At 59.1% G+C, this 25101-nt stretch overlaps 1 protein-coding gene across 2 annotated transcripts in view; it reads left to right on the forward strand.

Annotated features, from left to right (window-relative positions):
* Positions 1-6259: 6259 nt before the first annotated feature.
* LOC127047633 (dedicator of cytokinesis protein 2-like) overlaps positions 6260-25101 on the forward strand; it is a 408420-nt gene continuing 389578 nt past the window's right edge. For both annotated transcript variants that reach the window (XM_050946070.1, XM_050946071.1), the window contains exons 1-8: positions 6260-6339; positions 12139-12222; positions 16216-16256; positions 16625-16680; positions 17316-17412; positions 17788-17936; positions 18481-18616; positions 18936-19087. In XM_050946070.1, the coding sequence (XP_050802027.1) occupies positions 6297-6339; positions 12139-12222; positions 16216-16256; positions 16625-16680; positions 17316-17412; positions 17788-17936; positions 18481-18616; positions 18936-19087 (758 nt within the window). In that variant the 5' untranslated portion in view covers positions 6260-6296. The remainder of the gene's footprint in view (positions 6340-12138; positions 12223-16215; positions 16257-16624; positions 16681-17315; positions 17413-17787; positions 17937-18480; positions 18617-18935; positions 19088-25101) is intronic.

Consider the following 25101-nt stretch of genomic DNA (forward strand, 5'->3'; position numbering starts at 1 on the left):
CAGGGAAGATAATGGAGCAGGTAATCAAAGAAATCATCTGCAAACACTTGGAAGGTGGTAAGGTGATAGGGAATAGCCAGCATAGATTTGTAAAGAACAAATCGTGTCAAACTAATCTGATAGCGTTCTTTGATAGGATAACGAGCCTTGTGGATAAGGGAGAAGCGGTGGATGTGATATACCTAGACTTTAGTAAGGCATTTGATACAGTCTCGCATGATATTCTTATAGATAAGCTAGGAAAGTACAATTTAGATGGGGCTACTATAAGGTGGGTGCATAACTGGCTGGATAACCGTACTCAGAGAGTAGTTGTTAATGGCTCCCAATCCTGCTGGAAAGGTATAACAAGTGGGGTTCCGCAGGGTTCTGTTTTGGGACCGGTTCTGTTCAATATCTTCATCAACGATTTAGATGTTGGCATAGAAAGTACGCTTATTAAGTTTGCGGACGATACCAAACTGGGAGGGATTGCAACTGCTTTGGAGGACAGGGTCAAAATTCAAAATGATCTGGACAAATTGGAGAAATGGTCTGAGGTAAACAGGATGAAGTTCAATAAAGATAAATGCAAAGTGCTCCACTTAGGAAGGAACAATCAGTTTCACACATACAGAATGGGAAGAGACTGTCTAGGAAGGAGTATGGCAGAAAGAGATCTAGACATCATAGTGGACCACAAGCTTAATATGAGTCAACAGTGTGATACTGTTGCAAAAAAAGCAAACATGATTCTGGGATGCATTAACAGGTGTGTTGTAAACAAGACACGAGAAGTCATTCTTCCGCTTTACTCTGCGCTGGTTAGGCCTCAACTGGAGTATTGTGTCCAGTTCTGGGCACCACAATTCAAGAAAGACGTGGAGAAATTGGAGAGGGTCCAGAGAAGAGCAACAAGAATGATTAAAGGTCTTGAGAACATGACCTATGAAGGAAGGCTGAAGGAATTGGGTTTGTTTAGTTTGGAAAAGAGAAGACTGAGAGGGGACATGATAGCAGTTTTCAGGTATCTAAAAGGGTGTCATCAGGAGGAGGGAGTAAACTTGTTCACCTTAGCCTCAAATGATAGAACAAGAAGCAATGGGCTTAAACTGCAGCAAGGGAGATTTAGGTTGGACATTAGGAAAAAGTTCCTAACTGTCAGGGTAGTTAAACACTGGAATAGATTGCCTAGGGAAGTTGTGGAATCTCCATCTCTGGAGATATTTAAGAGTAGGTTAGATAAATGTCTATTAGGGATGGTCTAGACAGTATTTGGTCCTGCCATGAGGGCAGGGGACTGGACTCGATGACCTCTCGAGGTCCCTTCCAGTCCTAGAGTCTATGAGTCTATGAGTCTATGAGGCTGAAGCTCTGTCTACACTTGCGAGTTTACAACAGCCCGGCTGTAAGGTCTCCCGTGTACTGCTCTATGCTGGCGGGAGAGAGCTTGCCCGTCAGCATCATTAAACAGCCCCAGCTAGTAGTGTCTCCTGCCGACGTCGTGCTGTCCACATGGTGCTTCTGTCGGTGAAACGTAGGTCACTGAAGGGTGTGTTTTTTTCACACCCCGAGCAACATAAGTTATACCAACAAAAGTGCTAGTGTAGATATATACAGTGGGGAGAGGGAGGGTCATGTGGTGTCCAGGACCTGAACCACTAGAGAGAAACACCTGATCCTCCCCCTGTCATCTCTGCTGGGCTTTGGCACCCCTAAACCTGCTTCGCAGGCACCATTCAGTTGAGGGTGAGTCCCTCAGTCAGGGCCTGCCAAGCACAGTTCTGCTGCCCTTGATTCACACAACAAGGATAACAACCCTTTAATACCCCTGCACCCCATAACAAAGTGACTTGCAACCCAACACCCACCAAAAGTGACCAGTTGGGCAACGCCACCCCATCATACTGTGCCCCTGGGCAGAGCTCCTGAACAGCGGTGGCATGTTTGTAGAAATTTTGGTGGTGCTCAGAACCCACCCCTGCCCAAACTCTGTCCCCCCAACTCTGCCCCCCTACCTGCCCAAGGCTCTGGGAAGCAGTTTGGGTGAAGGAGGAGGTCTGGGGTGCAGGCCCTAGGCTGTGACAGGGGATTGGGGTGCAGGCTCTGGGAGGGAGTTTCGGGATCGGAGGGGTACAGAGGGATGGGGTACAGGGTAAAGCTGTGGGGTGTGGCTGCAGATGAGGGGTTTGGAGTGTGGGAGGGGCTCAGGGTGAGAGTAGGGGTGTAGGGGGTGAGGGCTCTGTCTGGGGCTGGCAACGGGGGTTTGGGGTGTGGGAAGGGCTCAGGGTGAGAGTAGGAGTGTGTGGGATGAGGGCTCGGGCTGGGACTGGGGATAAGGTGTTTGGGGTGCTGGAGGGGCTCAGGGCTCGGGCAGAGGGTTGAAGGTGTGTGTGGGGGTGAAAGCTCTGGCTGGAGGTATGGGCTCTGGGGTGGGGCAGGGCTGGGGATGAGTTTGGGGTGCAGGCAGGCTGCTCCAGGACAGGGGCCAGAGAGGAGGACTCCCCGCCAGCCCTTTCCCTGCCAGCAGCAGCAAGCTCTGGGGGAGGAGCCCCCCTTTCCTGCCCCCCCAGCAGCACACAGTCACTGCATGTGCTCTTAGGGCCCCTCTCAGGTCCAGAAATCTCCCTCACCTCCCCCATGGTGGGTGCTGTGTGCACCTCCTTCCCTGCTGTTGTCCCTGACTGTAGCCTTACTGGGAGTGAGCGATGGGACTGCCTCCTTGCTCAGCATGGGGCAGGAGCAGTGACTGTGGGTGGGGGGGTGGGGGTTCTGCTGCAAAAGGGAAGAGTTTGAGGGGGAATGGCAGGCTCTCAGTCAAGTCTGCCCTAGCTGGTGAGGAGGGGGGCACTAGTACCCCACGGCAGCAGTTGCTGCAGGGAAGCAGCATGGGGGAGACCAAGACAGGGAGGCTCTGCTCCTTGGTCCGGGGAATGCCGAGTGGGGGGCGGGGGCAGCAAGTTGAGGCCACGGGATACTGGGAGAGGGGCACACAAGTGGGGCCAGGGGGGTGCCCCGGCCCCAGATTTTGGTGGAGCTAGGCCCCGGCTGTGGATATTGCTGGTGCCCAAGCACCGCGTGGGTGTGGAACTCGCCGCCTATGCTCCTGAAGGCTCCTCACTAGATGTCAGGGAGAAGCTCGTGCTGACCCTGCTTACATTAAAATGAAAGTCTTGCTGGTTACTTTATATTTCAAAAGCTTTGATCATTTTTGCTTCTTTTGTGTATCTTTCACTAAAGGTTAAAAGGGTGTTTAATGGTGTGTTTGCCATGGACTAAGCAGGACGAGGCCGTTGTCTACTGAGCCCCAAACCTTGTTTAACGTAGTTTAAAGCCTCACTCCCCGCAGCGCCTGGGAGGGACAAGCCAGAACAGGCACGGCAGTGGGCGGAGCAACCCCCACCTGTCCCCGCCCCCTGGAAGTCAAGGGGTGGGACAGGAAGTATAAAAGCCCAGCCCTGGGGCTCAGTTGGTGGGAGGCTGCTGGAGAGGGTAGATGCTGGGGTCTGAGCTCCTGCTGCCCTGTGCCTGGAGGAGCGCTGGCCTGCCGTGCCCCATGCCTGGTACCCGGAGGAGCGCAGCAGGCCTGCGGTTCTGGTGCCCGGCATCTAGATGAGCTGCCTGAGCTGCCCCACACCCGGTACACAGAGGAGTGGCCTGGAGTTCCCGATGCCCAGTATCCTGGGGAGCCCATGCTCTGGGACCCACCGGATGGTGCCGGCGGATGGCAGGTACCCAGTGAGGGGGAGATTGGAAGTGGCCTGGGGGCAGCTGACCCAGTCAGGCTGCAGATTCACCTGAGCTGATGTCAGTGTGTTGTGGTCAGGACCCCCACTGACTGCAGCGAACCCTTGCTGCTGCGATGCAGTGGAGCAGGAGGGCCTGTGTCCCCCCGTCCCCCTTCCAAGGGCGGCAGACTCCCCTTCCCCTGGCCTGAGGAGACCTTTTGTACCGGTTACCTTGCTGGTCAGCCCCTGCTCGAGGGCCTGACCCGTAGCTGTGTTTGTTGCCCTGCCCTGAGCCCGGGCTTGGGCTGTACAAGCCGCCACTGTGTTTGCTCAGCCCGGCTGAGAGGCCTGAGCTTGAACTGCCTGGGGCCCTGCCCTGCTCCAGGGCCTGGCTTATAAACTCACTGATTGCTGCTCAGCCCTGCCTGAGGGCCTGAGCCTGTTAACCCGGGCAAGCCCGACTATTGCTGCTCAGCCCTGCCTGAGGGCCTGAGCCCGTTAACCCCGGGCAAGCCCGACTATTGCTGCTCAGCCCTGCCTGAGAGCCTGAGCCTGTTAACCCGGGCAAGCCCGACTATTGCTGCTCAGCCTTGCAAAGGAAGGCCCGAACACCCTAGCGACTCGGCGTTGTTGCCTCAACCCTGAAGCCAAGGGACCGGGCCGACAGTGTGGGGCGAGCCGGTGTGGCTCCCCTCCACCCTCAGGGAGGGTTGAGCCCCGGTCCCACCCTTCTACAGGGCCCCTTTATTCCTCTGCATTAATATAGCCCCCCCAACCCTTGTGCACACGTGCGCAGAGAGCGAGTTCTGCAATGAGTTATGCTCACAAGAGAATCCTATTACCTTAGGCCACAGGGCAGGGGCTTGGCTGGCCCAGGGGCCCTTTCCTCCTTAGGGGTGCCAGCCCCTGGGGGCAGGAGACTGCTGGTTGAGCAGGGCAGGGAATGGGGGTTCAGAATCACACAGTTCCATTCCACTCCTCCCACACCAGATCTCCCACCAGCTGCTGAGAGGTGGCCCAGGGCATTGTGGGATTGAGGAGGATCCCACTGTGCAGAATGGCAATGGCTAGTAACAGCATCAGACGGAGCCAGGAACCCTTCCCAGGTGCCCGGGGGGGGGGGACCTTCAGCCACTGGGAGTCAGAGCCCTGCTGGGACCAGGTGGAGAACATGCCCAGCCCCATACAGCGGAGCATGAGACCCTGCATGGGAGGTGCTGCACTCTGCCCATCCAGCAACGCTGCCCAAGGTCTGTTGGCTTTGTATCGGGAGGCTCCGAGCACAATGGACCCCTTGCCAGCACCAGGAAACCCTCCCCCCGCCATGTTGCTCCCAAACAGGCCCCTCTGCCAGGCTGGCTGTGAGAGGAGCAGGTGGAGCTGGGGGCGGAGGGGGGGCTGCAGTGAAGCTTGGGCTGAGGGGTCTGCAGACGGCCCAGGGCCTGGCTCAGTACCCCGCAGCTGTAGAGGAACAGCCATGCCAGCGCTGGCGCCGCAAACTCTCTTCGGCCTGAAACTCACTAGGGGCATCCTCATGCATCAGCCCCAGAGCGAGAGACGCTCCAGGGAGAACAGGAAACTTCAGCAGCAATTTTCCTTGGCCAGAACCCAGCTCTCTCTCCCTGCGTTGGGCTGGCGCCATGGGGCTCTAGGACCAGAGCCCTGCTCCCTCTCCCTATGTCGGGCCGGCGCCATGGGGCTCTAGGACCAGAGCCCGGCTCCCTCTCCCTATGTCGGGCCGGCTCCCTCTCCCTGTGCCGGGCCGGCGCCGTGGGGCTCCGGGACCAGAGCCCGGCTCCCTCTCCCTGTGCCGGGCCGGCGCCGTGGGGCTCCGGGACCAGAGCCCGGCTCCCTCTCCCTGTGCCGGGCCAGCGCCGTGGGGCTCCGGGACCAGAGCCCGGCTCCCTCTCCCTGTGCCGGGCCGGCGCCGTGGGGCTCCGGGACCAGAGCCTGGCTCCCTCTCCCTGTGTCGGGCCGGCTCCCTCTCCCTGTGCCGGGCCGGCGCCGTGGGGCTCCGGGACCAGAGCCCGGCTCCCTCTCCCTGTGCCGGGCCGGCGCCGTGGGGCTCCGGGACCAGAGCCCGGCTCCCTCTCCCTGTGCCGGGCCGGCGCCGTGGGGCTCCGGGACCAGAGCCCGGCTCCCTCTCCCTGTGCCGGGCCGGCGCCGTGGGGCTCCGGGACCAGAGCCCGGCTCCCTCTCCCTGTGCCGGGCCGGCGCCGTGGGGCTCCGGGACCAGAGCCCGGCTCCCTCTCCCTGTGCCGGGCCGGCTCTGTTGGCCTAACAGGGAAAGGCCCCAGAGTGAGCCCCTCGGTGCCCTATTGCACTCAGCGCAGGAGCAGGCCGCTCCGTTGGCACTTGGGGCTGGGGGGCGTCTCTCGCTGGTGTCCCACAGCCCTTGGGTCTCTGCGTTGGGCGCGCTCAGAGCTGGCTGGGGAGAAGGGGCTGGTTGCAGGCTCTGTGCAGAGCCCAGCTGTGCTTAGAGGAAGTGGCCCAGGAAGGTTTGCACAAGCCGGTGAGACGCACGTGACCCTGGCAGCTCAGCGGGAGGAACTGGCTGCCACACCGTGCAGGGACGGGCGCATTGCTGCAATGGCCCCCTGGCTACCCACCAAGAAGGAGAAGTATGGAGTCGGTGAGTGATGCTACCTGGGCTGCAGCCTGGGCCATCCTGGCTGGGGGTGACTGGCCCACTGGGCCACCACAGAGCCTGTGAGAGCTGAGTGGGGCTGGGATGCCCAGCTGCAGGGTGGGGCTGCAGATTTTATAGCACTGAGCCCTGTCTGGGCAGCTCTGGCCTGGAGGCCCTGCGAGCTGGGCACAGGGCCCCACGTCCAGCGAGCTCAGCCTCTGGGCTGGGGGGTGAGTGGGTCCCAGGTACCCACGCTGGGTGGGACTCAGGGGGGCTGGTCTGGGGGGGGCAAGGGCTGAGCGGTGTCTGGGTTTGGGGGTGTGGAGGCTGAGCAGCATCAGGCTGAGCGGTGTCTGGGGGGCAGGGGCTGAGCGGTGTCTGGGTTCTGGGCTGGGGGGTGCTGAGTGGTGTCTGGTCTAGGTGGTGGCTGGGGACCGGGGCGCTGAGTGGTGGTGGGGTGTCCTCGTGTCTCCCGCTCCCCAGTGCCATGTTCATTTGCCCTGGGAGGTCAATGCTCTGGCTCTGGGGCTGGGGTCTGGAGGTGCTACAGATGCACAGGACATGCTTGTCCCAGGGGCTGTGAGCTGGGGAGAGGCCTGGGCTCCCGCCCCCCACACTGGCCATTGGAAAGCTGATTGGCGGTCAGGGTAACTGTTGACCCCTGAGGGGAATTGAGAACTGGGGCGATGTCCCTGGGGCTGAGGTGGATACTCTGTCTGTTACGGAGTGTGGGGGAGTCCAGGCCTCGCACCCCCCATTTCCTGCGATTCACCGGGACTCTCAGCCAGGCAGTGACACAGAAGGTTTATTAGACGACAGGAACACAGTCCAAGACAGGCCTTGCAGGCACAGACAACGGGACCCCTCATTTAGGTCCAGCTGGGGGCCCCAGGGAGGCCACAGCCCTGTTGGTCAGGGTGCCCCTCTCCATTTCCCAGCCAGCTCCAAACTGAAACTCCCTCCAGCCTCCTCCCGGCTCCTCCCCCAGCCATTGTGTCCTTTGTCCAGTGTCCCGGGAGAGGTGTCACCTGGCCTCCAACCCCCCTCCTGAGGTCTCAGGTTACAGGCTCAGGTATCCTCCCTTTCCCAGGGCAGCCGTCCCAACTCCCCTGCAACCTTCCCAAGTCAACACTCCCCACTCAGCATTCACATAACACAGCACGAACGTTCCCACTTCCTCACACCGTCCCTGACAGGTTTTCTCTGCAGACTGGCTGCTTTGCTAGCAGCTATTCTCCCTTGTTTTTGTGGGCCGGGCGTGGCCTGGGCCGGCCCCGCTCACGCTAGACAATCGCAGGGCTCCCTGTGGCGTGGGGATGAGTTCTACCCCCGGCTCCGCTCACGCTAGACAATCACAGGGCTCCCTGTGGCGTGAGAGGATGAGTTCTACCCCCAGCCCCGCTCACGCTAGACAATCGCAGGGCTCCCTGTGGCGTGAGAGGATGAGTTCTACCCCCAGCCCCGCTCACACTAGACAATCGCAGGGCTCCCTGTGGCATGGGGATGAGTTCTACCCCCGACCCCGCTCACCCTAGACAATCGCAGGGCTCCCTGTGGCGTGAGAGGATGAGTTCTACCCCCGACCCCGCTCACGCTAGACAATCGCAGAGCTCCCTGTGGCATGGGGATGAGTTCTACCCCCGACCCCGCTCACGCTAGACAATTGCAGGGCTCCCTGTGGCGTGGGGATGAGTTCTACCCACGGCCCCGCTCACACTAGACAATCGCAGGGCTCCCTGTGGCGTGGGGATGAGTTCTACCCCCGGCCCCGCTCACACTAGACAATCGCAGGGCTCCCTGTGGCGTGCGAGGATGAGTTCTACCCCCGGCCCCGCTCACCCTAGACAATCGCAGGGCTCCCTGTGGCGTAGGGATGAGTTCTACCCACGGCCCCGCTCACCCTAGACAATCGCAGGGCTCCCTGTGGCGTGGGGATGAGTTCTACCCCCGGCCCCGCTCACACTAGACAATCGCAGGGCTCCCTGTGGCGTGCGAGGATGAGTTCTACCCCCGGCCCCGCTCACACTAGACAATCGCAGGGCTCCCTGTGGCGTGCGAGGATGAGTTCTACCCCCGGCCCCGCTCACACTAGACAATCGCAGGGCTCCCTGTGGCGTAGGGATGAGTTCTACCCACGGCCCCGCTCACCCTAGACAATCGCAGGGCTCCCTGTGGCGTGCGAGGATGAGTTCTACCCACGGCTCTGCTCTACATGCTCCGTCCCCTCCTCCATGCCCCAGCAGGGACCCTGGGCTCAGCCCCTGACCCAGGCAGGTCACACGTGGAGCACGGCGAGCCAGGGCCTGCCAGTGCTGCAGCCAGCCCGCAATGCACTGAGCAGCACCGCTGCTCCCCCATGCCGTCCGCCCCCGAGGCAGCGCCCTGCACAAGGCGGTGTCTCCTGCTTGCACCTCTTCCCCTTCCCGCTGGCTTTGCCCAGCCCTCGGAGCCACTGTAGTCCAACATTGAGCCCTGGCCTACAACTGCAGCGTCCCTGGAGGGGCAGAGATGGCGGGAGGTGACAGCTGCAGAACTGTGTGTGCAGCACCCGTGGGTGCCCTGGGGGTGAGCTGTTGCTCCCCATTCACAGGTGCTGCTGGCTGAGTCGGTATCCGCTCCTCACTGGCTCCTTCTCACCTGCCCTTCCCTCCAGGCCCAGAGACAGGGCAGCACCCCCCTGCACCCTCCGCGCAGCCCCCGAGTACCCCCCTGCACCCTCCGCGCTGCCCCCGAGACCCCTCTGCAGGGTCCGTGCAGCCCTCGAGTACCCCACTTCACCCTCCAGGCTACCCCTGGAGACCCCCCTGCACCCTCCGCGCAGCCCTGGAGACCCCCCTGCACCCTACACGCAGCCCCCCTAGACTCCTCTGCAGCCTACATGCAGCCCCTCAACCGGGGGAGGGACTCTCTGCGCAGCCCCCAAGACCCCCTGCACCCTCTGGGCTGCCCCTGAGACCCCTTGCACAGCCCCCCGAGCTCCCCACCAATAACACGTGCTGGGCATGGGGGCCGTACTGGTCCTCAGCGGCAGCAAGTGGGTTCTGAGCAGTATGGGTGGGGTTGGTGAGAGGTCTTGTCTGTGTGAATCCATGTGTCCGGGGTGGCCAGAGAGCCGAACCTCACCTCATATTCTCAGGTTGCATCACGATGGCAGCATGTGTCGGAGCCAGGAATAGAGCCGGGGGCTCCCACACTGTAACCGGGGGAGGGACCGGAGCCAGGAATAGAGCTGGGGGCTCCTGCGCTGTAACCGAGAGAGGGACCGGAGCCAGGAATAGAGCCGGGGGCTCCTGCGCTGTAACCGGGGGAGGGACCGGAGCCAGGACTAGAGCCGGGGGCTCCTGCGCTGTAACCGGGGAAGGGACTGGAGCCAGGAATAGAGCCGGGGGCTCCTGCGCTGTAAGCAGGAGAGGAACCGGAGCCAGGAATAGAGCCGGGGGCTCCTGCGCTGTAACCGGGGGAGGGACCGGAGCCAGGAATAGAGCCGGGGGCTCCTGCGCTGTAACCGGGGGAGGGACTGGAGCCAGGAATAGAGCCGGGGGCTCCTGCGCTGTAACCGGGGGAGGGACCGGAGCCAGGAATAGCACCGGGGGCTCCTGCGCTCTCTGCACAGACCTTCCTCCCGCCGAGCCCAGCCTGTGGCAGGAAGCGTCGCGTTGCAGGCTCCTGCTGTCACTTTCCTCTGTGGTATTTTCTGTTCCTGCTTTTCTCAGTAGCTGCCACTTAGCAGATGAGTGAGTGGAACTGTTTCTGCGGCTGCCCCCCCGCAGCTGAACGGTCCCTTGGGCGCCCCGGGCTTGACCCCTGCCTGCTACACTCACGCAGGGTCCCAGCAGCTGAGCCAGACTCAGTGTCCCCGGTGGCTCCTGCTGGGCTCAGGGCCCTGCTCACTCGGCTGGGAGGCAGGACAGCTGGGGTGACCAGATGTCCCGATTTTATAGGGACAGTCCAGATTTTTGGGTCTTTTTCTTATATAGGCTCCTATTACCCCCCACCCCCATCCCGAATTTTCACACTTGCTGTCTGGTCGCCCTGCAGCCCAATGGCGAGGGGCTGGCCTGGGACTCAGGAGCTCCAGGTTTAGTCCTGGGCGGCTCCAGGGTGTCGTTGAGCAGCCCAGGGCTCAGCACCCATCAGCAGGGTCAGATTTCGAAAGAGCCCCTGACTGGGGGCTGATCCTGGCCCTGTCTCTGCGCTGGGTGGGGAAATACACATTGGAGACAGCAAGGGGCCTGGATGCTGTGGTGATGGGACAGAGGGCTGTGGGGCTGTGCATAGCAGTGGGTTGGCCTAGCCACTTGGGGTGCAGCTGCTGAGTTTTCTGTTCTTTCTGCTTAGGATCTCACAGGGCGGCTCATCCCCAGGGCATCTCCCCCGCCTGTCTCCCCTGAGAGCAGCAGCTGCAGCAGCCTGTGTCTTGTTTTGGGAGGGGTTTTTACAGCAGTACCCATGCGGGCATGTCAAAGATCTCTGCTGGGTGCAGCAGGTGGGGCGGGCTGGCCCGTAGTTACTGTGGGTTCATTCCGCAGCCTGGCACCTGCCCCCGACACACCTCAGGTGCCAGCACACACGGCTTTACCCTGGTGCTGACGGGTCCCAGAGGCCCTGGCAGCCTCCTCTCTGGGCTCTTTCAACGCTGGGCCGAGGGTGCACGTTGGAGATAAGGCCTGAGACCTTGAACCTGGAAGTTGAAGTTTTGTGCAGCTCTTTGTGTGATATTTTATGCAAATTACTTAATGAGCTAATTTGCATGCTTAGAATTGTGCATATTTAATGGTCTGGCTTGTTACCACACCCTGCCCTGAGTGGTGGTGGGTGCTGGTGACCTGTGCTGTTGGCTGCTGAAGACTGCAGGGGTCCTGGGATGGAGGGTGGGTGGCAGCTGGGGGTGGGACCCTGGTGCCAATAGAGGGTGCCCCTAGCTGGGCCAGTGGGAGAACAGGGGGAGGAGGCGCCCAGCTGCCTGCAGAGCAACCCCCAGTCTGCTAGTGCCCAGCAGGCAGAGCTGCAGGATGGGCAGAGCCAGGCTGCGCTGTGCGCGTGTGGGAAGGAGTGCCATGGGCGGGAGCATCCCTCTGGGCACTCGACAGCCCTGGTCCTGGGTGCAGTGAAATCCCCACTCCACAAGGAAGCTGGATCCTGCTGTGCTCATCTCCAGCCTGCCCGTGCTGCTCACGCCCATGTCCCTGGCTGGCAGCACCCTGCAGATCTTCCCCCAGCCTCGTGGCAGCTCCCAGACCCACCTGCCTCCAGCTCCATCTGCACCCTCCATCCTGGCGCTGCTGAACTCAGACCCCTCGGGAGCCCTAAGACTGGCCATGCCGTCCCGGGCGCTCATCTGTGCAGTGTCATAGAGGGGTCTCTCCTGCCCCCCAGCCCCAGCCAGTCACTTCCCCCGTGACTGCACTGCCCTGAGTACAGGCTGGGAGATGGTGGCAGCATGGGGCCTGGCACGGGGCAGGGTGACAGCTCAGATGAAGGGGGCATGTTGCGCCTCTCGCTGTTGGGGGTGACTGGGGGCTGGCTCAGCCTGGCACACCAGTAGCAGTGGTTGTGACAATGGGGCAGCACCAGGACCGAAGGGCGGCCCCATCCAGTGCTAGGGAACAGCTGAGGCAAGTTGTCCGCAAGGCACTGAGAGGCCAAGCTCAGAGAGCAAGCGTGCCAGGTTCCCCCTAGCCCCAGGGACAGATGAGCTGGGCTGGGTGAGGCAGTGAGAGGGCAGAGCCACCTGCAAGTTGCTGGGGTCCGGAGCTGCCCCCTCTCACCACCCCGCTAACTCCCCTGGCTGTTGTTTTACAGCTTTGTGGAACTTTTCGGGCACGAACGAGCATCACCTGCCGCTGCAGATCGGGGATACAGTGCACATCCTACAGGCCTCGGAGGGTAAGTGGGGCCGGGCACTGAGAGTGGGGGAACTGGCTCCATAGACCCCAGGAGAATCCTCTTGGACCTCTCACCACCTGTGAAACCATCAGCCACACTCTCTTCTTGAAATCGCGTCCTCCCTCGGCTTCTGGGACTCTGCCCTCTCCTGGTCCTCCTCCTCTCTCAGCTCCCTTCAGCGGATCTCCTCGTCCCCCTCCCGCTTTCTGTGTGGGGTCCCCTTCTCTTCTCCCTCTGCACCAGGGCTCTCATAGCCCCATCTGCAACCGCAGAGTCAGTCACCCTCTCTATGCCCGACTCACTTATCTCCCTCTGCTCCAGACTGTCTCCTTCAGGCCAAACAACAATCTGGGCCTTTCTCTCTGATGCCTCCTGGGGACTGTCTAGCTGCCAGCTCCGGCTCCTAGTCTTCCCCCAAGCCCTCCTTGCTTGGACAACGTCACCATCCTGCTCTGTCACTCAGGCCTGTAACTGGGGCATTGTCTTCACCCCAGCCTCTCGCCAGGTCCTCACTTGCAGCTGTGTGTAAATCTGGCTGGTTCTTTCTGCAGAGCATCTGCGAGACAGGGCCTTTCGTCTCCCTCCCCACAACTCCCACTCTCCCCCTGCTGATCAGGGCAGCTCCATTACTGATCCGTCCCGGCCTGCTCAGAGCCATGCAGCTCCTAGCCCATCATAGAATATCAGGGTTAAATTGGAAGGGACCTCAGGAGGTATCTAGTCCAACCCCCTGCTCAAAGCAGGACCAACCCCCAACTAAATCATCCCACCCAGGGCTTTGTCAAGCCGGGCCTTAAAAACCTCTAAGGAAAGAAATTCCACCACTTCCCTAGGTAACCCATTCCAGTGCTTCACCACCCTCCTAGTGAAATAGTGTTTCCTAATATCCAACCTAAACCTCCCCCACTGCAACTTGAGACCATTGCTCCTTGTTCTGTCATCTGTCACCACTGAGAACAGCCGAGCTTCATCCTCTTTGGAACCTCCCTTCAGGTAGCTGAAGGCTGCTATCAAATCCCCCCTCACTCTTCTCTTCTGCAGACTAAATAACTCCAGTTCCCTCAGCCTCTCCTCATAAGTCATGTGCTCCAGCCCCCTAATCATTTTCATTGTCTTCTGCTGGACCCTTTCCAATTTGTCCACATCCCTTCTGTACTGTGTGGATCAAAACTGGACACAATACTCCAGGTATGGCCTCACCAGCGCTGAATAGAGGGGAATAATCACTTCCCTTGATCTGCTGGCAATGCTCCTACTAATACATCCCAATATGCCGTTGGCCTTCTTGGCAACGGGCACACTGCTGACTCCTATCCAGCTTCTCATCCACTGTGATCCTCAGGTCTTTTCTGCAGAACTGCTGCTTAGCCAGTCAGTCCTCAGCCTGTAGCAGTGCATGGGATTCTTCCATCCTAAGTGCAGGACTCTGCACTTGTCCTTGTTGAACCTCATCAGATTTCTTTTGGCCCAATCCTCCAATTTGTCTAGGTCACTCTGGACCCTATCCCTACCCTCCAGCGTATCTACTTCTCCCCACAGCTTAGTATCATCTGTGAACTTGCTGAGGGTTCAATCCATCCCATTATCCAGATCATTAATAAAGATGTTGAACAAAACTGGCCCCAGGACTGACCCTTGGGGCACTCCACTTGATACCGGCTGCCAACTAGACATGGAGCCAATGATCGCTACCCGTTGAGCCGGACGATCTAGCCAGCTTTCTATCCACCTTATAGTCCATTCATGCAGCCCATACTACTTTAACTTGCTGGCAAGAATACTGTGGGAGACCATATCAAAAGCTTTGCTAAAGTCAAGATAGATCACATCCTCCGCTTTCCCCTCATCCACAGAGCCAGTTATCTCATCATAGAAGGCAATCAGGTTGGTCAGGCATGACTTGCCCTGGGTGAATCCATGCTGACTGTTCCTGATCACCTTCCTCTCCTCCAAGTGCTTCAAAATGGATTCCTTGATGGCCTGCTCCATGATTTTGCTGGGGACTGAGGTGAGGCTGACTGGTCTGTAGTTCCCCAGATTTTCCTTCTTCCTTTTTTAAATATGGGCCCTAGATTTGCCTTTTCCAATCATCTGGGACCTCCCCTGATCAGCACGATTTTCAAAGATAATGGCCAATGGCTCTGCAATCAGATCAGCCAACTCCCTCAGCACCCTCAGATGCATTAGATCCGGACCTGTGCATGTCCAGCTTTTCTAAACAGTCCTTAACCTGTTCTTTCACCACGGAGGGCTGGTCACCTCCTTCCCATGCTGTGCTGCACAGTGCAGCAGTCTGGGAGCTGACCTTGTCTATGCAGACTCAGGGCAAAAAAGCATTGAGTACTGTAGCTTTTTCCACATCATCTGTCATTAGGTTGTCTGCCCCATTCAGTAAGGGTCCCACAATTTCCCTGATCACCTTCTTGTTGCTAACATACCTGCAGAAACCCTCCTTGTTACCCTTCACATCCCTTGTTAGCTGCAACTCCAATTGTGCCTTGGTCTTCCTGATTACACCCCTGCATGCCCGAGCAATATTTTTATACTCCTCCCTAGTCATCTGTCCAAATTTCCACTTCTTGGAAGCTGCCTTTCTGAGTTTAAGCTCACTCAAGATTTCACTGTTGAGCCAAGCTGGTTGCCTGCCATATTTGCTATTCTTTCTGCACATTGGGCTGGTTTGTTCCTGTGCCCTCAATAAGTCTTCTTTAAAATAAAGCCAGCTCTCCTGGACTCCTTTCCCCTTCATATTAGTCTCCCAGGGGATCCGTCCATCAGTTCAGTAAGGGAGTCAAAGTCTGCTTTTCTGAAGCCCAGGATCTGTATTCTGCTCCTCTCCTTTCTTCCTGGTGTCAGGATCCTGAACTCAACCATCTCGTGGTCACTGCCTCCCAGTTTCCCATCCACTTTTGCTTCCCCTACCAATTCTTCCCAGTTTGTGAGCAGCACTGTGCCCACAGCACCCTCCGCTGGCTCCCGCTTCTCCACTGGATCCAACATGAGCTTAGCTTTCACGGCATGACCCATCCCCACGCTGCCTGTCTGCGTTCACCTCCCATCAGCCCGTGACACCAGCCTCCAGGACTCACTTGTTCCAGGTTCAAACAAGCTCCTTGGTACCTTCTCCCCTGCCCCCACACTGGGGAGCAGCTCCCTGTAAACCTCTGAAAAACTAACTCATTGTCCATCTTCAAACCCCCTGAGCACTCTGCTCTGCCTCCCCGCCGACAAAAATACCTGAGAGTGATTCGGGGGCTGGTGTGCTGAGACCACCACCTGTCACGCTGGCCATGGTCTGGTGGTTCTCTTGGCTCCCTGGCGGTCTGTCTCCGCTCGTCTCTTGTACACGGGTTGTCAGCTGCTTGGGCAGGGCCTCTCTGTTCTGGGTTTGGCTCCAAGGCGCTTTGAGACACAACAATACACAACAACAGCAGCCAGACCCTAGTAATACTTCCCCTCAGCAACCAGTCCCCCCACTCCAGTCTCCCTAGCCACCGCTCCTGCTGGGAGAGGCCTGGGCTGGGGTAGCTGGGAGCTCCCCCCTAGCCAGGAATCCTGCGCTGCCCCCCCACAACACCCCCTGCTGGGAGAGGCCTGGGCTGGGGTAGCTGGGAGCTCCCCCCCAACCCAGCCAGGGATCCTGCCCTGGCCCCCACAGCCCCCCCTGCTGGGCGAGACTGGGGATGGAGTCACCTGGAGCTCCCCCCCAGCCAGGGATCCTGTCCCTTCCCCCCCCCCACAGTGCCCCCTGCTGGAAGAGACTGGGGCTGGGGTAGCTGGGAGCTCCCCCTCCCCTAATGGGAGAGGCTGGGGCTGGAGTCACCTGGAGCTCCCCCCCCACAGCGCCCCCTGCTGGAAGAGACTGGGGCTGGGGTAGCTGGGAGCTCCCCCCCAGCCAGGAATCCTGTCCCCCTCACAGCGCCCCCTGCTGGGAGAAGTGCTCTTCTTTCAGAGGCCCTTGGGTGTCTCACTGGCTGTTTGTTCTGCTTGCAGGCTGGTACAGAGGGTACTCGCTCAGGAACAGAGCCACCTGGGTAAGTCTGCTGCTCCCCGCGGTGCAGAGAGGCTGGGGTGCTCGTCCTCTCCATTGTCCGAGGGCCGGGCCTCACAGCTGCTGTGGGGCGCTGGGGACACAGCGCATGGCCTGAGGCTGAGCTCACGCTCTCGCCGCGTGGCGTCCCCTGCAGGAAATCACCGGGCCATGCGAGGAGTGACTTTAACCTGGTGTGGGGGCTCCGAGCCTCCCCCTGACATCTGCTCTGGCCCCATCGAGGACCTGGCCTTAGGTTGACCCACATCCGACTGGGTTCGGGGGTTCCTGCCCCATGGGGGCCGACATCCTACCCTCTGGCTCTGCCCCCCAGATCAGGGTCGCTGTGCTGACGACTTCTCCTCTCCCCAGGGCATATTCCCTGTCACACTGATTCACCTGAAGAGCGCCCATGTGGAGCAGAGGGGGTAGGTACTGGGGCTGGGGGGCAGGGAAGGGCTCTGGGCTGAGTCAGTGAATGTTTTACTGGTCAGGGGGCTGGGTCCTCCCTGATCTGCACCTTATTGGGCCCATCACCCCGCCCCCGTCCTAGAGCCCGGCCGGGCCCTGCCCCCCCCAGCCCCCATCCTAGAGCCCGGCCGGGCCCTGCCCCCCCCGCCCCCGTCCCTGTGTTTGGCCAGACCTCTCCCCTGGCATGAGGTGGGGCAAGCAGCCCAGCGCCCCAGGTCTGTGCCTGGCCTGGTTCTAAGCTCTCTCCCCATGCCCTGCCCCAGCCTGGTCCATGGGCTGCTTGCAGTAACCAGCGTGCAGCTCTGGGATTCATTCCCCTTATCACCTGGCCAGGCCGGGGCTCTAGCCGCCCAGTGGGTCCCTGGCCAGGGTGGGCAGCCCCCTGAGACGGCAGCTGGGCCCAGGGAGAGCGATGCAGGGTCTCAGTGGGGCTCCCTGAGGCTGATGGCTGGTGCTGCCACAGGCTGGGGCAGGACTCCGGGGCAGGCGGGAACTGGGGCTGCTGAGCTCAGGGACCCCCATGTGGTGGGCGGGGATGGGGCTGAGCCTCCTCGCCACGTGCAGGGCTTGGCCTCACCAGTTCTCTGGCCAGGGCGGAGGAGAACATTGTGCCGGCGGAGATGCCGATGGTGCAGGAAATCACCACCACGCTGCGGGAATGGGCCACCATCTGGAAGCAGCTCTACGTGGTGAGAGCCTGGGGCCCAGCATTAGGGAAGCCACAGGGATGGGCCACCCTCTGGGGATGGGCCACCAGCCCTCAGCACAGGGAGGGGAGGGACAGGGGATGCACAGGGCAAGCGCCAGCCTTTAGGAGGGTGAGTCCCAGGCTGAGTGCTGCGGAGAGTCAGAGATAGGGAGTGTGGGAACCTCAGGGGGCTGCAGAGACTGCGATGGTGTCAGGAATGGGGGGTGTGGGAACTGCGGGGGGTGGCTCTTTCTGGGATGGGGTCAGAAGGGGTCAGGGAAGAGGGGCCACATGGCTTGGGCTCTCCGCTGTGAGGGCTGCGGGTGATCAGCTCTCTGGGATCAGGCATGACTCTTGCCCCCTTGTTCCCCTGCAGACGGGGCAGAAGGAGCGATACGGGCAGGTCAGGAGGATGATGTGTGAGCTGATGGAGAGGCGCTCGCAGCTGCTCTCTGGGACGCTTCCCAAGGATGAGCTCCTGGAGCTCAAGAAGGAGGTGACCAGCAAGATCGACTACGGAAACAAGTGAGAGCAGGCAGGGGGCAGGGAAAGGTGGGGCTGAGATGGGGGGGCCAAGGCAGGGGCATGGGGCCGGAGAGGGGTTGTAGGCGGGGGCAGGGGTGGCTGGAGAGGGACCAGGAATGGGCACTAATACCTGGTGTGAGTGCATTGGAGAAAGTGAGAGCATGGGGATGGAGATAGCCTGGGTGTGCGAGACACACAAGTGTGCAAGCAGCATAGGGTGAGCGAGGACCCAGGGGGCAGGGAGGGCCCCGCAGTGCGTGGATCAGGAACAATGAGGGGGTTGGGGGTCATCCGTGGCGACCACTGGCATGACCCTTGCTGCAGTCCTGGGTGAGGCCTGTGCCGGCCCCTTCCTGCCCCAAGGTGGGTACCTGCTGGGCATGCAGGCTGGACAGCCAGGGACTAGAAGGGCTGGGCATTTGCTCCGTGACAGCGTGGCTGGGTGCTGCTCTGAGTGCGGCTGGGCCGGACCAGAGGCCTTGGAGAGTCCAGGTCCCTGAGCTGCGCCAGGAGTCGTGTTCATGCCCCACCTTGTGCACTGCAGGATCCTGGAGCTGGACCTGGTTGTGCGTGACGAGAATGGGAACATCCTGGACCCCGACAGAACCAGCGTCATCAGCCTCTTCCATGCTCACAAACAGGCCACAAGTATGATCAGTGAGCGCATCCAGGAAGAGATGGTGAGTCCCAGCCCTGGCCCCCTCGCCCGGTCCCTCCTCCTGGACGGTCTCTGCCCCACCCCGTGCTAACAGGTGTGCTGGCCCTGCCCAGCTGAGAGGCACTGCCCACGGGAGTCCATACACACAGAAGGGGAGTTCCAGCCCCCTGCCAGGTTGCGGGTCTCCCTGTCCCACCCAGCCTCTGTGCTGAGCTTCAGGCTGTCCTGCTGCCCACCACTCTGGGCCTGGCTCCAGCTAGACCCCAGGCAGGAGCCAGGCTGGGGAGGGGCCGGGCAGGTAGGAGTCTTTTTGGCCTTAACCTCTGCCCGTCTCCCCGCAGTGCTCTCAGCACAGCGAGCTGGGCTGCAGTGCTCACCTGGCCTCGCCCTCCCACAACCTCTACCTCTGCGTCCGCAACTTTGTCTGCAACATCGGGGAGGAGGCACAACTCTTCACGGCGCTTTACGACCCCGGCCAGCAGAAGATGATCAGGTACCTGCCCCAAGGGAGGGACACGGGCTTACACCCTGCTCTGGGGGCCTCACCAGGAGAGCCCTGGGCCAGGGCTGCTGCTCTGATGGGACCTGACTGACTCCTGAGCCTTGGCCCACGGGGAGTTGCCAAGTGACTTGCTCCTGGGTAAGTGATCCTAGCACCTGGCACCATGGAGGTCAGCAGTTTCCAAACCAGACCTGGAGCAACAGCAGAGCCACTGTCCTGAGCCACGTGAGCCCAGATGGCTTACCTGGGACATCACCCACTGGCCGATGACTTGTCTCCTCTCCCCCACCCCTGCCCACTGACCGGCTGGTGATAACCACCCCTCCCCTTCACCCCACTGACCAGAGATAACTCACCCCGCCCTCCATTGACTGACCAGTAGGGTTGCCAGCTTTCTAATAGTACAAAACCAAACACTCATTCCCCGCCCCTTCCCAGAGGCTGTGCCCCTTCTCAGAGGTCCCGCCCCCACTCCCTCCATCCCCCCTCCTTCCCTCACTCGCTCTCTCCCACCTTCACTCACTTTCACTGGGCTGGGGCAGGGAGTTAGGGTGCAGGACAAGGTGAGGACTCCGGCTGGGGGTGTGGGCTCTGGGGTGGGGCCAGAAATGAGGCATTCAGGGTGCAGGAGGAGGATCAGGGCTAGGGCAGGTTGTGGGAGGGAGTGAGGGGTGCAGGCTCTGGGAGGGGGCTCAGGGCTGGGGCAGGAGGTTGAGTGCGGGAGGGGGATCGGAGTGTTGGCTCCAGCTGGGCGGCACTTACCTCAGGCAGCTCCTGGTCAGCGGCACAGCGGGCTAAGGCAGGTTCCCTGCCTGCCTTAGCTCCATGCAGCTCCTAGAAGTGGCCAGCATGTCCCTGCAGCCCTTAGGCGGAGGGGCCAGGGGCAGACGCTGCCCTTGAAGTTTTAATTGGCCGTGGTTCCTAGCCAATGGAAGCTGCGGAGCTGGCATTGGGGGCAGGGACAGTGTGTGGAGCTTCCCTGATTGCCCCTCTGCCTAGGGGCTGCAGGGACGTGCTGGCCACTTCCAGGAGCTGCGCGGAGCCACAGCAGGCAGGAAGCCTGCCTTAGCCCCGCTGCGCCGCCAACTGGACTTTTAACGGCCCAATCAGCGGTGTTGACCAGAACCGCCAGGGTCCTTTCTCGACTGAGCGTTCTGGTCGAAAACTGGACACCTGGCAACCCTACCAACCAGTGATAATTGAGACCTCCCCAGTGACTGACCAGTGATAACTGACCCCACCACCAGTGACTGATCACACCTTCTCAGTGACCGACCAACTGGTGAGAACTGCCCCTCTCCCCCTGTTCAGGGAGGGTTGTCCTGGCAGGAGCACACGGACCCTGCCTGGGGCCAGGGAACTCCTCGCTGAGGCCAGGGCTTTTGTCCCCTTGCTGAGTGCCTGAGGCTTCATATGGCATGAGACCCGATGGGACTCAACATGTTGCCATCCTAACCTGAGGCAGCAGGGGGGCAGCCAGCGGGCCCAGGGGCTCGGCAGCTCTTTCTTTCTCTGTAGGGAGGGCAGACAGCCTTCACCTTGGGGAAGCCATTTCTCCTGATCATGCATCTGAGGAAGTGGGTATTCACCCACGAAAGCTCTTGCTCCAAAATGTCTGTTAATCTATAAGGTGCCACAGGATTCTTTGCTGCTTTTACAGATCCAGACTAACACAGCTACCCTCTGATACTATTCCTCCTGATGCATCCTGTCTCTGGCTCCCCCTTCCTCTCTCTCACCAGAGGATGGTTTGTAAAGGTCACTGGAGCCCCTAACTGGCCTCACATGTCTCTGGTTAACCTGAGGTCACCTGTTTTCAGCTTAGAGGAAACAGGCCCTTCACCCTTCCTGGGCCCAGAGATCTGCCCTGCCCCTCTCTCTTATATCCATCAGGACTAGTTTGTCCTGCGGGTGCCCAGCATGGCGCACAGCCCCCAGCCGTTCCAATACGCCTGCAATAACCTCCCTCCTGGCTGCGCTGGCATCTTGTGGGCTCTTTTGGTGTTGGCTGCCCAGGGACCCACGGTGTCTGGTGTCGGCTGCCCTGGGAGCTGCCGAGGGGGACGGTAGATGTACAAGTGGGGAATTGCCGTCCCATGGGAGTGTTTCTGCCCACAGGGACCTGTGTGATTGAAAACTGACCGGTTATTGTTACTCTGTGTCTCCTGTCCCTAGCCTTGCCCTCTGAACCGACTGCCTTTATACTGAGTGTTCCCAGGGTAAGGACTCTGTGATCTGCTTTACCCTGCAGCCCTTGCCCCAGGGCCAGGCACTCCTGCGCTCCAGGTCTCAGCTGTGCTGGGACAGTTTGTTCTGTGCTCACTGGTCAAGTGCGTCTCACGGCCCCCTCTAGCAGTGGGTCTCCATTGTCAAAGTTAGACTCAGGACTCAGTTTGTCAGACCACTCTGTTTTATTAGCACAGCGCTCCGCTAATACACCCAGGTAATGTGAGCACCATGCAAGACACAAACTATTTTATTTATACAGATAGAAGAGCGGGAATCAGACAAAGGGACAAAGAAAGCAAAACAGTAAATTCACCTGGGGCACAGCATGCATATCCTACTTCCTTACTAACTCTTATCGATCTAAGGCTAATACTTCACCAATTGCCCTTAAATGGTGCAATTGTTCTATGTTAATGTCTGTATTCCTGACACCTGGATTGCAGCATTTCAACAATTTTGCTTAAAGGTACAGACAGCATTTCTTTAATCCTTTCTATTTTCACAATATAATTTATTCTACTTTCAAAATCCCTCCTTTTGGTCAGGCGTACGCCATGACCAACAATTACTGGGTTCCACAAATTAACCGTTCCTTATCTCTTTGTTCACCAGTGATATTCAAAATAATCATATTAGCACTCTGTTTTCAGGCAATCACCTGGGTGACACAATTCTGGATCAGAGGGGTAGCCGTATTAGTCTGGATCTGTAAAAGCAGCAAAGAATCCTGTGGCACCTTATAGACTAACAGACGTTTTGGAGCATGAGCTTTCGTGGGTGAATACCCACTTCTTCAGATGCATCTGAAGAAGTGGGTATTCATCCACGAAAGCTCATGCTCCAAAATGTCTGTTAGTCTATAAGGTGCCACAGGATTCTTTGCTGCTTTTACAATTCTGGATACAAGAGGAGATTAACTGAAAGCATACAAAAATCACTAAGATTCCAAACAGGAGAGTTAGGGCTCCTGAAACAACCAGTTTTTTATGCCAGAGAAATTGAACAGGTTACTTAGCCACTTCCATAAAGAACTCGGCTCTACATGGGGAAGATATGCGATTTGTTCTAAGTGGCTAGCGCGATCTATTACCTCATTGGTATCGTCAGGTATAAACAGACAACATTGTTTTCCAGTAAGAGCACAGGTCCCTCCTTTGGCCGCTAACACTATGTCCAATGCCTGACGGTTCTGGAGGGCCACCTCTCGGATCACCCCTGTTTCTTTGGCCAGGGCTCTTAAACTTTCTCCGGTTTTATTTGCCATTATTTTAACTACTGCTTGTAACCTCAGGAGCCTTTTTGCCTGGTGTATTACTCCCCCAAGTGGGATAAGGGAACTGCCAATAGCCTCTTCCCAGGTGTCATTTGTCACGGAGTGTGGGGGAGTCCAGCCTTGCACCCCTCTTCCTGGGACCCACAGTGACTCTCGGCCAGCCAGTAAAACAGAAGGTTTATTGGACAACAGGAACACAGGTTACAGCACAGCTTGCAGGCACAGTCAGGACCCCTCCACTGAGTCCTTCTGGGCTTTCAGGGTGCTTGGATCCTAGCTAGGATACCCTGAATTCCGCCCATCCAGCCCCAAGCCCAAACTCAAACTGCTTCCCTCCTGCCACTCCCTTCCTTTGTCCCCTTCCCGGGCAAAGGTGTTGACCTTTCCCCTCCCTTACCTAGCTCAGGTTACAGGCCCTGGCATCGTCCATCCCCTAAAGTCCTCCCGTGCTCTCCCACTCCCCACACAGACAGTCCCTACTGCATCACATCTCTCCCCCCTTCGAGCCTGAACTGAGCAGGGTCACTCTGCCCAGTGACCTGGGGAAGTTCAGGGTCCCCTCTCCGGGACAACGCATCCGCTGTCAGGTTGGCACTTCCCTTCACATGGACCACGTCCATGTCATAGTCCTGCAGGAGCAGGCTCCACCTCAGGAGCTTGGCGTTGGCTCGTTTCATCTGGTGCAGCCAGGTCAGGGGAGAGTGGTCCCCCCATATCTCTTTGGGCGACACGGTGAAGTGTCGCCCAAAGAGATATGGCTCTAGCTTCTTAAGGGCCCACACCATGGCCAGGCATTCCTTCTCGATGGCCGCGTAGCTTTGTTCCCGGGGTAGCAGCTTCTTACTCAGGTACACAATGGGGTGTCTCTCCCCTTTTTCATCCTCCTGCATTAACACCGCCCCCAGTCCCGTGTCTGAGGCATCGGTGAACACCATAAAGGGTTTGTCAAAATCTGGGTTTGCCAGAACTGGGCCACTAACCAGAGCCTCCTTCAGCGCCCGGAAAGCCTCCTGGCACTGCTCAGTCCAGATCACCTGGTCTGGCTTCCCCTTTTTGCACAGTTCAGTGATGGGGCCGGCTATGGCACTAAAGTGGGGCACGAACCTTCGATAGTACCCCGCCATCCCAATAAAGGCCCGGACCTGCTTTTTGGTTTGAGGAGCAGGCCAGTCTCTGATCACCTCCACCTTGGCTGGTTCCGGCTTCAGGCAGCCACTCCCCACCCGATGGCCCAGGTAAGATACTTCAGCCATCCCCACCTTGCACTTCTCAGCCTTTACTGTTAACCCAGCCTTTCGGAGTCGGTCCAGGACTTGTTTAACCTGGGACATATGGTCCTCCCAGGTCTGGCTGAAGACGCAGATGTCGTCAATATACGCCACGGCAAAACTCTCCATCCCCCTCAGTAGCTGATCCACCAGGCGCTGGAAGGTGGCCGGTGCTCCCTTGAGGCCGAAGGGCAGGGTCAGAAACTCATAGATCCCCAGAGGGGTGATAAAGGCCGATTTCAGCCTGGCATCTGCGTCCAGCGGCACTTGCCAGTAGCCTTTGGTAAGATCCATAGTGGTGAGGTAGCGAGCCCCTCCTAGCTTGTCTAGGAGCTCGTCAGGCCTGGGCATAGGGTAGGCATCCGATACGGTGATGGCATTGAGCTTTCGATAGTCCACACAGAACCGGATTGACCCATCCTTCTTGGGAACCAGCACCACTGGCGAGGCCCAAGGGCTGGAAGACTGCTGGATCACCCCCAAAGCCAGCATGTCCCTGACCTCTCTTTCAAGATCCTGGGCAGTTTTACCAGTGACCCGAAAAGGGGAGCATCTTATAGGGGGATGTGACCCGGTCTCCACCCGGTGGACAGTCAAATTAGTGCGTCCAGGCTGCTTGGAAAACAGCTGTCGGTATAGATGCAGCACCCCCCTGATCTCAGCGTGCTGGCCCGGGGTCAGCTGATCAGAGAGGGGAATCGCCTCCAGGGGGGAACCAGCTTTTGTCCCAGGGAATAGATCCACTAAGGGGTCATCTCCCTGCCCCTCCCAATGTCCACACACGGCCAACACCACATTCCCCCTGTCATAGTATGGTTTCATCATGTTCACATGGTACACCCGACGGTGATGTGCCCGATTTGACAGCTCCACCACATAGTTTACCTCACTCAGTTGCTTGATAACCTTGAAGGGCCCTTCCCAGGCGGCCTGGAGTTTGTTTCTCCTCACGGGGATGAGAACCATCACCTGATCTCCGGTGGCGAAGGCACGGGCCCGAGCCGTGCGGTCATACCAGACCTTCTGCCTCCTCTGGGCTCGGGCCAGATTCTCCCTGGCCAGGCCCATGAGCTCGGCCAGTCTTTCCCGGAAGGTCAGGACATACTCCACCACTGACTCTCCCTTGGGAGCGGCCTTCCCCTCCTATTCGTCCCTCATCAGGTCTAGGGGCCCCCTTACTCGCCTTCCATACAACAGTTCGAAAGGTGAAAACCCGGTAGATTCCTGGGGTACCT

Source organism: Gopherus flavomarginatus, chromosome 3 (genome assembly GCF_025201925.1).
Source record: "Gopherus flavomarginatus isolate rGopFla2 chromosome 3, rGopFla2.mat.asm, whole genome shotgun sequence".
Lineage (NCBI taxonomy): Eukaryota > Metazoa > Chordata > Testudines > Testudinidae > Gopherus > Gopherus flavomarginatus.